The sequence below is a fragment of the Delphinapterus leucas genome, chromosome 2, assembly GCF_059928025.1.
Source record: "Delphinapterus leucas isolate spDelLeu-1000000601 "Yukka" chromosome 2, BTC_Dleu_Yukka2, whole genome shotgun sequence".
Lineage (NCBI taxonomy): Eukaryota > Metazoa > Chordata > Mammalia > Artiodactyla > Monodontidae > Delphinapterus > Delphinapterus leucas.
Window position 1 is genome coordinate 16,247,486 of NC_143130.1, and position 16,171 is coordinate 16,263,656.

Sequence of the window (16,171 nt, forward strand, 5' to 3'; positions counted from 1 at the left end):
TAGTAGTTGCCTGCACTTGCAGACTTTAGCTAGGTTGCAGGAAAATGCTGTGACCATTCGTTCCTGTCCATCCTAGCCAGGGAGTGGGGGAACACTGCAGCCTCTGGAGCTCTCTGGCTTCAGTAGTGCAGTGGGGTATTGCCATGATTGGCTCACCCCTGCATCCAAGCTGTAAGCCTGTGCTAGCAAGTTAGGTGGGGAGTGCAATAATGGTGTCTGACAGTGCTTCTGTTTCTGGGGAGTGTTTCTGCTGTCCGCCACCCCTCCAGCTGATGCTTTTAGATTTGAAAATGACTCCCCTTCACATATAATCATGACACTTTTCAGACCGCTGTTATTTCCCTGGGTCTCCAGGTGAGTGAGACCACGTGTCAACCCTTTGCGGGGAGCGGGTTCTCAGTTTTCTATAGCACTTTGGGACCGTTGGATGTCAGCCCCATTGGTTTTCAAAGCAAGGCATTTCAGGGGTTCCTCTCTCTGGTGTAGATCCCAGGAGCCAGGGTGCTTGATATGGGAAGCATCCCTTGCTCCTCTGGGAAAAGTGCCTGTCTGGTGAGATCCCTCTCTAAAGTGTGCTGTCATGCTGGGGGTAGGGTTTCTGGTGAGAGTGTTTCTTTGCCTCTCCTACCTGTCTTGATATAGTCCCTTTTTATTCTTTGTTGTGGAGCCCTTGTTTGGCTAGTTCTAAAGTTCTTTTCAGAGGGAACTGATCTGTATGTAGGTATATATTTGCTGATTCCATGGTAGGAGATAAGTCCAGGCTCTTGGCTGTGCCCCATCTTTAACCACCTTTCCTGTAAATTTTCTTTTCTTTTAAGAGTAAGTCTCATTTTCCTGTTTCTTCAGATTCAAATAATTCTTAATTGTATCTTGGATATTGTGAATGTCATGTTGTTGAAGCTCTGGATTCTGCTATATTCTTCTTATGATTGGTACTATTTTTGTTGATTTATTTTGCTTTAATTTATTATTAACATGATTGGGTGCAAAATGAAAATTCTGTATTTAGGCAGCAGCTTAAATCACATTTAATTTCTTATAGCTTTTGCTAGGCTGTTTAGAATCTTCCTTATGCATATATGCTTAAGGGGTCGGGGTAGATTTGTGTAGTTTGTACAAATGGTTTCGGGCGCCCTGTCTCCAGCTCCCTTCTTTGTGTGATTTCCCCTAACCTTTCCAGTGGCTGTGGTTGCCCTGAACTCTGTACCCTGGTTTGTAAGGTCTAAAAACTCAGGTTTGTTTGTTTGTTTGTTTGTTTTAATTAGCTATTAGGGTTCTGCCTGGCTCAGTGGGTTTGCCCTCAGATTAGAAGCTGGGAAACAAGGATCTTATGTAGGACTCTTCCCTTCTTCCAAGTGTCAGCTTCTCTCAAGAATCTACCTACTCTTGTTTGCTCTCTAGTGTTGATATTTGTATTTTGTTTAAAGTTTGTGGTTGTTATGTGTGGCAGGGTTTGTCCAGTAGGAACTTGCTCTGCTGTACCAGAATCAGAACTGGGGACTTTTTATTTTTAACTTTTTATTTTATATTGGAGTATAGTTGATTAACAACGTTGTGTTAATTTCAGGTGTACAACAAAGTGACTCAGCTACAATATACATGTATCTATTCTTCAAATTCTTTTCCTAATTAGGTTGTTAATAGAATATTGAGCAGAGTTCCCTGTGCTAGTTCCTTATTGGTTATCCATTTTAAATATAGCAGTGTGTACATGTAAATCCCAAACTCCCTAACTATCCCTTCCACCCACCCTTCCCTTATAGTAACCATAAGTTCGTTCTCTAAGTCTGTGAGCCTGTTTCTGTTTTGTAAATAAGTTCATTTGTATCACTTTTTTTTTTTGCAAATGCTGTGACAAATGATTAATCTCCATAATTTACAAACAGCTCATGCGGCTTAATATCATCAAAACAAACAACCCAATCAAAAAATGTGCAGAAAACCTAAATAGACATTTCTCCAAAGAAGGCATACAGATGGCCAAGAGACACATGAAAAGATGTTCAACATCGCTAATTATTAGAGAAATGCATCAAAACTACAATGAGATATCATCTCACACCAGTCTGAATGGCTATCATCAAAAAAAAAGGAAAGAAAGAAACTGGGGATTTTAGATATGGTTCCTCAAGCTGTCTTCCATCTGATGGAGAATTCTTGAGACTTTCCATGCATAGTAGAATCTACTCATTCTCACAAAATCAGAACTATATTTCTTTTGTGTTAAGAGTAGAGTTGCTTCTTTTCTTAAAATTTGAAATATTTGTATTTAAATATTTCAGGCCTTGAGAAAGGGAGTAATGAAATGTTTACTGTAGTTATAATTTCGTAGATTCAAGGTCACTTTTCCTATGGACAATCAATAGGAAGCTATAGCTACAGAAGTTATCCACCATTCTGCCTGAGAAGTGTGCAGTAAATGTTTATGCTCAAATCATCATCTTGGCTATCTATGCACTTTAGAAAAGTAATAATTATGATAATAAATTAATAAAAATACCAATGAATACTTTCCCCCCATATTACATCCTAGGAAGTAGCACATGCTCTGAAAATTGAGAACAGAGTTCTTCGGGAACAACTGAAACAAGCTTTACAGGTAAAAAGATATCATGTTCCTTTGAAATTGTTAACAAGGGAAGAAAATATCTATAAACAACTTTTTAAATGAATAATTTTAACTTTGTAAACTAATAGGTCTATATATTATATTATTTTGCCAGGTTTAAAGTATTCTCATTTTATGCAATGGAAATATATTAATAAAATTTAGTATGTATTCTTTCCAAAACAGTAAGCTAGAAAGAAAATTGATATACAAGCTTAAAGCAATTTATTTCTAGATACAAATGGGTTTTTCTTTTTTGAAATTAGCATAATTATTATAGGATATATTGAGATAAGAAACTGGTGATTTCACAGAAGAACAATTAAGGAGGATTTGCTCATCCAAAAATCAATATGAAATATAAAAACACAATAACTAAAGCAGTGTGGTTCTGGATTTGGTACTGAATGAAAAGTCCAGAAACAGATTCAAATGAATATAGTAATTCTATAGTTTATAGTTTTAGTTATTAAAATTTTTTCATAGAAGGAGAAAATAGTCACAATAAACTACTGTGAAAACATTGTTGGGTTTCTCGTTAATGTAGTACACTAAAATAAGTTGCGGATTGGTTTAAGATCCAAAAGTAATAAATGAACTCTTAATTGGAAGAAACACTGAGTAACAATTACATGTCTTGGCTAGAACAAGGCTTCCTAAGCATTATACCATAAAGGAATATGTTAATATATTTGGCTATATATAAAATAAAACTTTTTATGGTTAAAAAATTCATGAGATACAAAGATAAATGGAAAATCTTTACAAAATGTTTTATATCAAGATCTTTTACAAATCTACAGGAAATATGGATATTCTTCCTCCTAAATAGACAAAGGACACAAATAGGCAAGTCATAATTGAGAAACACACATGGTCAATAAATGCATACAAATATATTCATCCTTACTAGTTATCAAATAAATGCATTTTAAAATAGCGGAGGGATACATATTTTTTACCTACCATTTTGTTAAAAATTTAAGGAACAGAAATAACCAGTATTTGTGGATTTATGCTGCAATGAGCAGTCTTTCACATACTTCTATTGTCAGTATGGATTGATACTTTTCTGGAAGAAAATACATAACAAAAATCTTGGAAAGACATAGTCTTTACAGTGAACCATTCCATTTCTAAAAATTTATTGTAAAAAAGAAAAAAATGTACAAAGATTTTGTACAAGTATGTAGAATAGAAAAATTTTAATAGCAAATTTTAAAAAATTACCAATATGCCCACTGATAAGAAATTTGCTAAATTAATTAAGGTATATTATTAAAATATATTTCTGTTAGCTATTCTGATTTGGATGTATATTTATCATCATGGAAACATACCTTATGATATTTAATGAAAAGAGCATATTATGCCTCTATGTATAGTATGATCCAATCTAGATAAAAGTTTAAAAATACATATACACATATGCACTAGCTATAATTAGAAATACTTAAAAAGAGTATATATCAACATGTTAACAGTGAGCTTTCTGTTTGTGGTGAGACTGTGAACTTTTTTCTTTCTTTCATACAGATAACTTCTGTTAATATTAAAAGTGACATTAAAAAATTTATTCTAGAAGAAATAAATTACTTTTCACATTTTCTTTTATTATTTGGCATTACAGATCTTAATTATCTTGGGTACATTCTTGTATAATGTATGCATTTTATTAACTTTTATTGTACCTGTATTATAATTAGAGCCTTAAAAAACAGTGGCCAGTAGAACCTCTTACGTATAAAAATAGCCCTTTAAGTAGAAGAGGTTTCTTCATAGTTTTTAATTTTAATTTGGATCTGTTAAACTATGGATTATACCAGTGGTTTAACTTAGTTTCCTCTAACTCTGTAAAAATAAAATTAAGAACCAGTGTGGCCATGAATATATGAAGATTCCTGAAAGTTGTCATGTTGGCAGGAAAATGTCATAGAAATAATGCTTGACAAAGTTACTTTTTTAAAAACAGGAAGCTGAAAGAGCTAAGGAGCAACTTGGCTATTTCCAAAATCAAGAAATGGAGTTACTTAAAAGTGAGGGAAAGACCAAGACAACAGCAGAAATGGGTATTGATAAAATAAAAGTTAAAGGTGAAGATTCAAAATATATACCGTTGGAGAAAGACACAAGAAAAACACTAGTGGCAGATTCAGGTGGACAAAAAGAAAATGATAAAATTAAACATCCACAGGTAAGGAAATAAGCAAAACAGTAATTGTTGTAAGAAGTTTAACCTTTTATATTATTCTTTACTTCACTTGTATATTATTATTATTATTATTATTTTTTTTTTTTTTTTTTGTGCGGTACCCGGGCCTCTCACTGTTGTGGCCTCTCCCGTTGCAGAGCAACAGGCTCTGGATGCGCAGGCCCAGCAGCCATGGCTCACGGGCCTAGCCGCTCCGTGGCATGTGGGATCTTCCCGGACCGGGGCACGAACCCGTGTCCCCTGCATTGGCAGGCGGACTCTCAACCACTGCGCCACCAGGGAAGCCCTGTATATTATTTAAAAATTTTTTCTATGCACTATCTTTTGCTTGGAATTTTGCCTTTTGCTTTTTGCTTATATCAGTTCATTATTATATGGAATTTGAATCTATAAATTAACTGTGTATTGATTTTTGTGGGTTTTTGGTAATCCAGATATTTCCTTTTTTGTTCAGGACAGTTGATCCAATACAGACTTGTCAGATATAAAATAATGTTTTATCTTTAAACATTTTTTATTGAGGTATAATTGACATACATTATATTATTTTCAGGTATACAATATGATGATTCAGTATTTACATATATTGTAACTCAATCACCACAAGTCTAGGTAACATGAATCACTATACATAATTACAGAACTTTTTTTCTTGTAATGAGAACTTTTAACATTTACTCTGTTAGCAACTTTCAAATATGCAGTGTAGTATTATTAACTGTCGTCACTATGCTGTACATTATATCCCCTAGACTTGTTTATTTAAAGTGGAAGTTTGTACCTTTTGACTCCCTTCACCCATTTTGCCCAGCCCCCACCCCCAGTTCCTGCCTCTGGCAACTACCAATCTGTTCTCTGTATCTATGCGCTTAGTTTTTGTTTTATTTTGTGTTAGATTCCACATGTAAGTGAGATCGTATGGTATTTGTCTTTCCCTGTCTGACTTATTTGACTTAGCATAATCCTCTCAAGGTCCATCCATGTTGTCACGAATGGCAAGGTTTCATTGTTTTTCATGGCTGAATAATATTTTACTGTGTGTGTGTGCACGTGTACATGTGTGCATGCACTTATGTATGTGTGTGTGTATATATATATATAATATTTTCTTTATCTGTTCACCCAACAGTGGACACATAGGCTGTTCCCATACCTTGGCTAATGTAAATAATGCTGCATTAAACCCATATGGGACTGCATATATCTTCTCCAGTTAGTGTTGTCATTTACTTTGGAAAAATATCCAGAAGTGGATATTTCCTGGATCATCTGGTAGTTGTATTTTTAGTTTTTCTGAGGAACCTCCATACTCTTTTCCATAGTGGCTGCACCAATTTACATTCCCACCAACAGTGCACAAGGGTTTCCTTTTACCTATTCTCACCAACACTTTGTTATTTCTTGTCTTTATGCCAATAGCAATTCTGACAGGTGTGAGGTGATGTCTCATTGTGGTTTGGATTTGCATTTCCCTGTTGATTAGTGATTTTGAGCATCTTTTCATGTACCTATTGGCCATATGTATGTCTTCTTTGGGAAAATGTCTGTTCAGATCATCTGCTCATTTTTTACTCAGATTGAAACTATTTTTTTTTTGCAATTGAGTTTTATGAGTTCTTTATGTATTTTGGATATTAACCCTTTATTAGATATATGATTTTCTCCCATTTAGTAGGTTGCCATTTCATTATGTTGATAGTTTCCTTTGCTCTGCAGAAGCTTTTTCGTTTGATGTAGTTCCACTTGTTTATTTTTGCTTTTGATGTCTTGCTTTTGGTGTCAAACCCCCCAAATTCAATAAGACCTATGTCAAGGAACTTACCGTCTATGTTTCTTTTAGAAGTTTTATAATTTCATGTCTTACATTCAAGTCTTTAATTCGTTTGGAGTTAATTTTTTTGTATGGTGTAAGAAAGTGGTCCAGTTTCATTCTTTGCATGTGGTTTTCCAGTTTCCCAACACCATTCATCAAAGAGACTGTCCTTTCTCCGTTGTATATTCTTGGCTCCTTCATCATAAATTGATTGACCATATATGTGTGGGTTTATTTCTGGGCTCTCTACTCTGTTCCATTGATCGATGTCTGTTTTTCCCCCCATATCATACTGTTTTGATTTCCATAGCTTTGTAATATCGTTTGAAGTCAGGGCACATGATGCCTCCAGCTTTGTTCTTCTTTCTCAAGATTGCTTTGACTATTCAGGGTCTTTTATGGTTCCATACAAATTTCAGGATTGTTTGTTCTATTTCTGTGAATATGCCATTCAAAATTTGATAAGGAATGCCTCAAACCTGATGATTGTTTTCAGTATTATGGACATTTTAACAATATTAATTCTTCCAATCCATGAGCATGGAGTATCTTTCCACTTATTTGTGTCTTGCGCCATCAAGGACATATAGTTTTCAGTGTACAGGTCTTTCACTTCCTTTGTTAAATTTATTCCTAGCTATCTTATTCTTTTTGATGCAATTGTAAGTGGCATTGTTTTCTTAAGTTCTCTTTTGGATAGTTCATTTTTATTGTATAGGAATGCAATAGATTTTTGTTAATCAGTTTTGTATCCTGCAACTTTATATTTCTAACAGTTTTTTGGTAGTCTTTAGGGTTTTCTCTATCATGTCATCTGCAAATAGTGACAGATTTATTTTCTCCTTTCCAGTGTAGATGCCTTTTATTATTATCATTATTATTTTGCCAAATTGCTGTGACTAGGACTTCCAATAATATGTTTGCTAAAAGTGGCAGGAGTGGGCATCCTTTTCTTCTTCCTGATCTTAGAGGAATTGCTTTCAGCTTTTCATCTTTGAGTATTACATTATCTGTGAGTTTGTTATACATGGCCTATTTTTTGTTGAGTACGTTTCCTCTATACCCACTTTGTTGAGAGTTTTTGTCATAAATGTTGAATTTTGTGAAATGTTTTTTTCTTTTACAGCTATTGAGATGATCATACAACATTTATTCTTCATTTTGTTAATGTGGTATATCACATTGATTGATTTGTAGATATTGAACCATTTCTGCAGCCCTGGTAGAAATCCCTCTTGCTCGTGATGTATGATCCTTTTAATAGATTGTTGTATCAGTTTGCTAACATTTTGTTGAGGATTTTTGCATCTGTGTTATTAAGGGATGTTTGTCTGTAATTTTCTTCTCTTGTGGTGACCTTGTCTGGTTTTGGTATCAGAGTAATGCTGGTCTTGTAAAACGAGTTTGGAAATATTTCCTCCTCTTCTGTTGTTTGGATGAGTTTGAGAAAGATTGGTGTTTATCCTTCTGTGGATATTTGATGGAATTCACCAGGGAAGTGTCCTGGTCCTGGACTTTTGTTTGTAAGGAGTTTTATTTATTTATTTTCTTAAACATCTTTATTGGAGTATAATGCTTTACAGTGGTGTGTTAGTTTCTGCTGTATAACAAAGTGAATCAACTATATGCATACATATATCCCAATATCTCCTCCCTCTTGCGTCTCCCTCCCACCCTCCCTATCCCACCCCTCTAGGTGGACACAAAGCACCGAGCTGATCTCCCTATGCTATGCGGCTGCTTCCCACTAGCTATATGTTTTACATTTGGTAGTGTATATATGTCCATGCCACTCTCTCACTTCGTCTCAGCTTACCTTTCCCCCTCCCTGTGTCCTCAAGTCCATCCTCTATGTCTGCATCTTTATTCCTGCATCTTTACTGTAGACAGTTTCTCTGCTTTCAGTAAAAGTATCTGGATTTGAAGAAATCACTGTGAACAAACACTGGAAAATCTGATAGGTTCCAGGGAAAATGATCATTAGCTTTATAAATGTACTGAATATGAGGTTAAACTTAGTAGCAAGAACCCACAAGGCTATTTTCTTTTTTATACTGTTAGTTGTATGTATTTATTGTAACAGCATGTATTCTCTGTAGAACATTTAAAATATTCAGAAAATAACAAGGAAAGAATAAATATCCCTAACAATGCCAATTTCCAGAGATAATAAATAAAATTATGGATTCATTATCCTTAATAGTAGTAATCAGTCTGTTCAATTTTTCTTTCTTCATGATTCAGTCTTACAAGGTTGTATATTGTAGGAATTTATGAATTTATTCTTGATTGTCCATACTATTGGTGTATAATTGTCATAGTAGTCCCTTTGGATCCTTTGTATCTCTGTGATATCAGTTGTCATGTTTCCTCTTTTATTTCTGATTTTATTTATTTGAGCCTTTTATCTTTTTTTCTTTGTGAGTCTAGCTAATTGTCATTTTTGTTTATCTTTTCAAAGAACCAGCTCTTGGTTTTATTGATTATTTTTTGGTCATTTCTTTAGACTCCATTTCATTATTTCTGATGGGATCTTTGTTATTTCCTTTCTTCTACGAAAGTTGGGCTTTGTTCTTCTTTTTCTCAGAGTGTAAATTTATGTTATTTATTTGAAATTTTTCTTATTTGTGAGTTAAGCATTTATTACTATGAACTTTTCTCTTAAAACTGCTTTCATTGCATCCCCTATATTTCAGTATGTTGTATATCCATTTTCTTTTGTCTCAAGGTACTGTTTTAATTTTGGTTTTGATTTCCTTCTTGACCCATTGGTTGTTCAGTAGCATGTTGTTTCATCTTCACATATTTGTACATTTTCCAGTTTTCTTCTTGTAATTTATTTCTATTTTCATAATATTGTGGTTGGAAAAGATACTTAATATGATTTTACTCTAATCCTAAATTTGTTAAAACTTGTTTTGTGGCCTAACATGTAATCTATCCTGGAGAATGTTCTGTGTGCACTTGAGAAGAATCTGTATCCTGTTTCTTTTGAATGGAATGTTCTATATATATCTGTTAAGTTAATCTGATCTAATATGTCATTTAAAGACAATCCTTTCTTACTGATTTTCAGTTTGAATGATCTATTCGTTGATGTAAGTGGGGTATTAAAGTCCCCTACTATTATTGTATTGCTATATATTTCTCCCTTTAGGTCAGTTAATAGTTGGTTTATATATTTGTTGCTCCTATATTGCATGCATAATATTACATCCTCTTGTTGGGTTGACCCCTTTATCATTATGTAATACCCTTCTTTGTCTCTTGTTATGGTTTCTGTTTCAAATTTTGTCTGATAGAAGTATAGCTACTCTAGCTTTCTTTTGATTTCCACTTGCATGGAATATCCTTTTCCCATCCCTTCACTGTCTGTGCCTTATTTCTCTCTTCCCTTGTGGTTTGCTTTCTTTAGTGGTATGCTTAGATTCATGTCTTATCATCTTTTGTGTATCTACTATAGGTTTTTGCATGGTGGTTACCTTGAGGCTTTCATGTAACAAGTTATATTTATAACAGTCTATTTTAAGTTGATAACAACTTCAGTTTAAATACATTCTAAAGCTCTACATTTTTACTCTCCCCCTGCCATGTTTCATGTTTTGGATGTCACATTTTACATCTTTTTGTCTTGTGTATTTCTTAACTAATTATTGTGGTTGCAGTTATTTTTACTGCTTTTGACTTCTGACTTTCACACTAACTTTATAAATGATTCATTCACTACGTTTACTATATATTTACCTTTGTCAGTGAGATTCACACTTTCACATGTTTTCTTGTTACTAATTAGCACCCTTTCTTTTTAGCTTAAAGAAGTCACTAAACATTTCTTGTTAGTCTTGTTTAGTGGTGATGAGCTCCTTTGGCTTTTGCTTGTCTGGAAAACTATCTCTATTTCAATTCTGAACAAAGATGTTGCCAGGTAGAGTACTGGATGGGAATCTTTTTCTTTCAGCACTTGGAGCATATCACAACACTCTATTCTGGCCTGTGATGTTTCTGCTGAAAAATATGCTGACTCCTTTTTTTTTCTTTTTCTTTTGTTTTAATTTTTTGGCCACACCATGCAGCATGCGGGATCTTAGTTCCCTGACCAGGGATCAAACCCGTACCCCCTGCAGTGGAAGCACGGAGTGGAGTCTTAACCACTGGACTGCCAGGGAAGTCCATATGCTGACTGTTTAATGGAGGTGCCCCGTTGCTTTTTTTTTCTTTCTTGCTGTTTTTAAAATTATCTCTTTGTCCTTAACTTTTGACATTTTAATTATAACGTGTCCTGGTGTGGATCTCTTTGAGTCCAGTTTATTTTGAATTCTCTGGCCTTCCTGGATCTGGATGCCTGTTTCTTTCCCCAGCTTAGGGATTTTGTACCCATTATTTCCTCAAAAAAGCTTTCTGCTTTTTCTCTCTCCTTCTTCTGGGAATCCTGTAATGTGACTGTTAGTCCACTTGATGTTGTCCTGTTAGTCCCTTAAGCTATCTTCACTTAAAAAATTTTTTTTAATTTTTGCTGCTCTGATTAGGTGGGTTCCTGTGCCCTGTCTGAGTTCTCTTATCCTTTCTGCTGCTTCATCTAGTCTGCTCTTGAACCCCTCTAGTGTATTTTTCAGTTAAGTTATTGTATTCTTTAGCTCTCTGGCTTCTATTTTTTAATTTTTATTTTTTTAAATTTATTTTATTGAAGTATACAGTAAGCCCCTTACATACGAATGAGTTCTGTTCCAAAAGCATGTTCATGAGTCCAGTTTGTTGGCATAAGTTCAGGAAAGTTAGCCTACATACCCAACTAACACAATCGGCTATATAGTACTGTACTGTAATAGGTTTATAATACTTTTCACACAGGTAATACATAAAAAACAAACACAAAAGTAAACATTTTTAATCTTATAGTACAGTGCCTTGAAAAGTACAGTAGAACAGTACAACAGCTGGCATCGAGTGAACAGGCAAAAAGAGTTATAGACTGGAGGAGGGAGTGGAGGTGGGAGATGGTAGAGCTGAAGGATCAGAAATAGGAGAGGGAGGGCAAGCTGCATTTTCACTCACGCCTGACATTGATGACACAGGTTCTGGTTCCTTGCTGGATTCAAGTCTAACTATCCTCTTGAAAAACAGTTCCAGTGATGTCTAGTTAGTAGTTCTTTTTTTCTTGTCATAGATGACATGGTAGCTCTGGATTGCATTCTGAATGGCTGCTGCAACCTTCATGAGTACTGTTCTACATTCAGGTCCTATGCCTCAAAAACTAACATTGCTTCCTCAAATAAAGAAAATCCCCTTGCCATTTCCTGCATTGTGAATCTCTTCAGTTCTTCAGTACTTCTTCTTGTCGCTCCACTCTCTCAATTATTTTCACTTTTGTTTCCATTATTATCGCTTGGTGCTTCTTAGCAGTACCAGCTACATCACCACTGCTTTTACACTTGCTTCCGGACATCCTGGCCTTGAAATAAAGGTACTGTACTGCTGTACTCCATACAGTGCTGTACAGTAAAGTACACAGAAGCACAACCACTTGTAGAGGATGCACGCACATGACAGTTTACACCAGACATGTGAACTAACTTACGTGATTGGACATGCAAACGCATGTTCACATCTTTGAAAGTTCGCAATTTGAAGGTTCATATGCAGGGGACTTACTGTAGTTGATTTACAATGTTTTGTTAATTTCTGCTGTGCAGCACAGTGATTCAGTTATATGTGTGTGTATGCGTGCGTGTGTGTGTGTGTATATATATATACACACACACACGCACGCACACACACGCACATACATTCTTTTTCATATTCTTTTCCATTATCCTTTATCACAGGATATTGAATATAGTTCCCTGGGCTATAAATTAGGAACTTGTGGTTTATCCATTCTGTATAATTTATCCCTCCCCTACCCTCTTTCCCCTCTGGTAACCATAAGTTTGTTTTCTGTGTCTGTGAGTCTGTTTCTGTTTTGTAGATAAGTTCATTTATGTCACATTTTAGATTCCACATATAAGCGATATCATATGGTATGTCTTTCTCTTTCTGACTTCACTTAGTGTGATAATCTCTAGGTCCATCCATGTTGTTGCAAATGGCATTATTTCATTCTTTTTTATGACTGAGTAATATTCCATTGTGCATATGTACCACATCTTTATCCATTCAACTGTCGATGGACATTTAGGTTGTTTCCATGTCTTGGCTATTATGAATAGTGCTGCTATGAACATAGGGGTGCATGTATCTCTTTGAATTATAATTTTGTCCAGATATGCACCCAGGAGTGTTTTGCTGGATCACATGGCAACTCTATTCTTAGTTTTTTGAGGAGCCTCCATACTGTTTTCCATAGTGGCTGCACCAGTATGCATTCCCACCAACAGTGTAGGAGGATTTCCTTTTCTCCACACCCTCTCCAGAATTTGTTATTTGTAGATATTTTTAATGATGGCCATTCTGACCAGTGTGAGGTGATACCTCATTGTAGTTTTGATTATCTTTCTCTAATAATTAGAGATGTTAGCTCTATGACTTCTGTTTGGATTTTTCTTGGATTTTTCTTACATTTTCTTTCTCTTTGTTGAAGTTCCTACTGTGTTCCATTCTCCTTAGTTTGGTGAGCGTATTATTATGACCATTACTTTGAACCCTTTCTCAGGTGTTACTTATCACTGTTTCATTAATGTTTTTTCTGTCTATTTAAAATTGAAGTATAGTTGATTTATAGTATTGTATTAGTTTCAGATGTACAACATAGTGATTTAATATTTTTATAGCTCATAATCCATTTAAAGTTATTACAAAACAATGGCTATATTTCCCTGTACTATACAGTGTATCCTTGTTGCTTATCTATTTTATATATAGTGGTTTGTATCTCTGAATGTTATTTTTGTTTGGATGGCCTTGTGTAAGGTGACCTTGTCGTTCAACCCTGCCTTAGGTCTGGGTTGTCTCTCAAACCTTTGTTGTTGTCCAAGCAGCCTATTTTAGTTGTAATAATTCTCAGTTATTGAGGGTGTTCCTAGACCAGTGTCTTAGAGGGGAGATCTCATTCCTAGATTCAGGCTGATGTGAAGTGAGACCCTCCGCTAATAGCTTTTAAAGGATGCAAATATGTACAGCCCCATGTGACTGCAAGTGTAAGCCCTGCTGGCCCCCAGAACTGGGCAAACTAGAGGTGTCCTGGGCAGCAGTCAAAAAATTGGGGCTCCAGACAAGTGTACAGGCTCCCTTCTGTGAGATACTGTTGCTGACCAGGGTCCTTGGACTCTTTAATGAATAGAGATTGATGAGGTCAGACAAGAAATTGAGGCAAGGTTTTATTGGGACTCATGCTGCAGCATGAGGGAGTAGAAACAAGTCCATGTGGTCTAATGTAGTGGTGGTCTAATGTGTAATCTAAGTCAGTGTTTCCGTATTGATTTTCTGTCTGGATTGTCTGTCCATTTATGTGAGTGGGATGTTAAAGTCCCCTACTGTTATTGTGTTACTGCCAGTTTCTCTCTTTATGTTTATTAATATTTGCTTTACGTATTTAGGTGCTCCTGTGTTGGGTGCATATATATTTACAATTGTTTTACCTTCTTGGATTGATCCCTTTATCATTATTTAATGCCCTTCTTTGTTTCTTGTTATAATCTCTAAGTCTATTTATTTTTGATATAAGTATTGTTACCCCAGCTTTCTTTTGCTTTCCATTTTACATGGAATACCTTTTTACATCCCCTCACTTTCAGTCTGTTGTATGTCTTAGATCTGAAGTGAGTCTCTTGTAGCCACCATATATATATATATATATATATATATATAGTTTTTGTATCCATTCAGTCAGTCTGTGTCTTTTGATTGGGGCATTTATTCTGTTTACATTTAGTGCGATTATTGATTAGTATGTTCTTATTGCCATTTTGTTAATTGTTTTGGATTTGGTTTTGTAGGTCTTTTTTCCCCTTTCTTCTTTTGTTCTTTTGTGATTTGATGACAGTCTTTAGTGTCATGTTTGGATTCTTTTCTCTTTGTGTGTGTGTCTATAATAGGTTTATGGTTTGAGGTTACCATGAGATTTATATATAGGAATCTCTCAATATATATATGATTATTTCCAATTTCTGATTTCTTAATTTCAAATGAATTTTAACAACCCTGTATTTTTACTTCCTTTCCCCCATGATTACTGTTTTAGACATCATCTTTTACATCTTTTTGTTTTGTGTATCCCTTAAATGCTTATTGTGAATATAGATAATTTTACTACTTTTGTCTTTTAACCTTCCTGCTAACTTTGTGTGTGGTTGATTTACTACCTTTACTGTATATTTGCTTTTATCAATGAGCTTTTTCCTTTTGTACTTTTTATGTTTCTAGTTGTTGTCTTTCCTTTTTCACATGGAGAAGTTCCCTTAACATTTCTCATAATGCTAGTTTGGTGATGCTGAACTCTTTGCTTTTACCTGGTTGTAAAACTTTTGCTCTATCCATCAAATCTGAAAGAAAGCCTTGTGGGGTAGAGCATTTCTTGTTGTAGGTTTTCCCTTTCATCATTTAAAATATACCATGCCACTCCCATCTGGCCTATAGAGTTTCTGCTGAAAAGTTAGCTGATAGACTTACAGAAGTTGCCTTGTACCTAACTTGTTGCTTTTCCCTTGCTTTTAATATTCTCTCTTCATCTTATATTTTCTCATTTTAATTACAGTGTGTCTTGGTATGGTCCTCTTTGGGATGATTGTGTTTGGGACTCTCTGTGCTTCCTGGACCTTGATGTGCATTTCCTTTCCCAGGCTAGGGAAGTTTTCAGCTATTATGTCTTCAATTATGTCCTCTGCCCCTTTTTCTGTCTTCTCCTTCAGGGATGCCTCTAATGCCAATGTTAATAGACTTGATGTTGTCTCAGAGGTCTTTTAAACTGTCTTAATTTCTTTTTTATTCTTTTTTCTTTTCATTATTCCTTTTCCAGCTCACTGTTCCATTTCTCTGTATCATTTAATCTCCTATTGATTCCTTGTAGTGTATTTTTCATTTTAGGTATTGTATTTTTCAGCTCTATTTGGTTCTTCTTTTTATCTTCTAACTTTGTTAAGCTTCTCACTGTGTTCATTCTTCTCCCAAGTTGTTTGATTATTTTCATGATTATTACCTTGAACTTTTTGTTGGGTAGATTGCCTATTTCCATTTAACTTAGTTCTTCCTCTGGGACTTTTATCTTGTTCCTTCGTTTGGAACATGTTCCTCTGTTGCCTCATGTTGCCTAGTTTTCTGTTTTTCTTTCTGTGTATCTTGGAGAAGGAGCCTTTTGTAGGAGACGTCCTATGCGCCCCAGCAGCACACTCCCCTCTGGTCACCAGAGCTGTCTGTTCTAGGAGTGACCCCTATGTGGGCAGGCTGACTACCATGAGTAGTCTCCTAGGTGTGGCTGGGCCCTGGTCTGGTTGGTTGCCAGGCCTTGCCATGTGTGGAGGCTCTCAGCCATTGGTTGACAGGGCTGTGTCATGAGGTAGCTGGCTGTGGAACCCTGGGGGCTTTTAGGGCTAGTCCTGGCCCACTG

General features: G+C 35.4%; 1 protein-coding gene across 4 annotated transcripts in view; it reads left to right on the top strand.

The window, feature by feature from the left end:
- CCDC7 (coiled-coil domain containing 7) overlaps nt 1–16,171 on the top strand; it is a 326,255-nt gene that overhangs the window by 94,275 nt on the left and 215,809 nt on the right. For all 4 annotated transcript variants that reach the window (XM_089906460.1, XM_089906462.1, XM_089906463.1 and 1 more), the window contains exons 14-15: nt 2,534–2,599; nt 4,581–4,802. In XM_089906460.1, the coding sequence (XP_089762586.1) occupies nt 2,534–2,599; nt 4,581–4,802 (288 nt within the window). The remainder of the gene's footprint in view (nt 1–2,533; nt 2,600–4,580; nt 4,803–16,171) is intronic.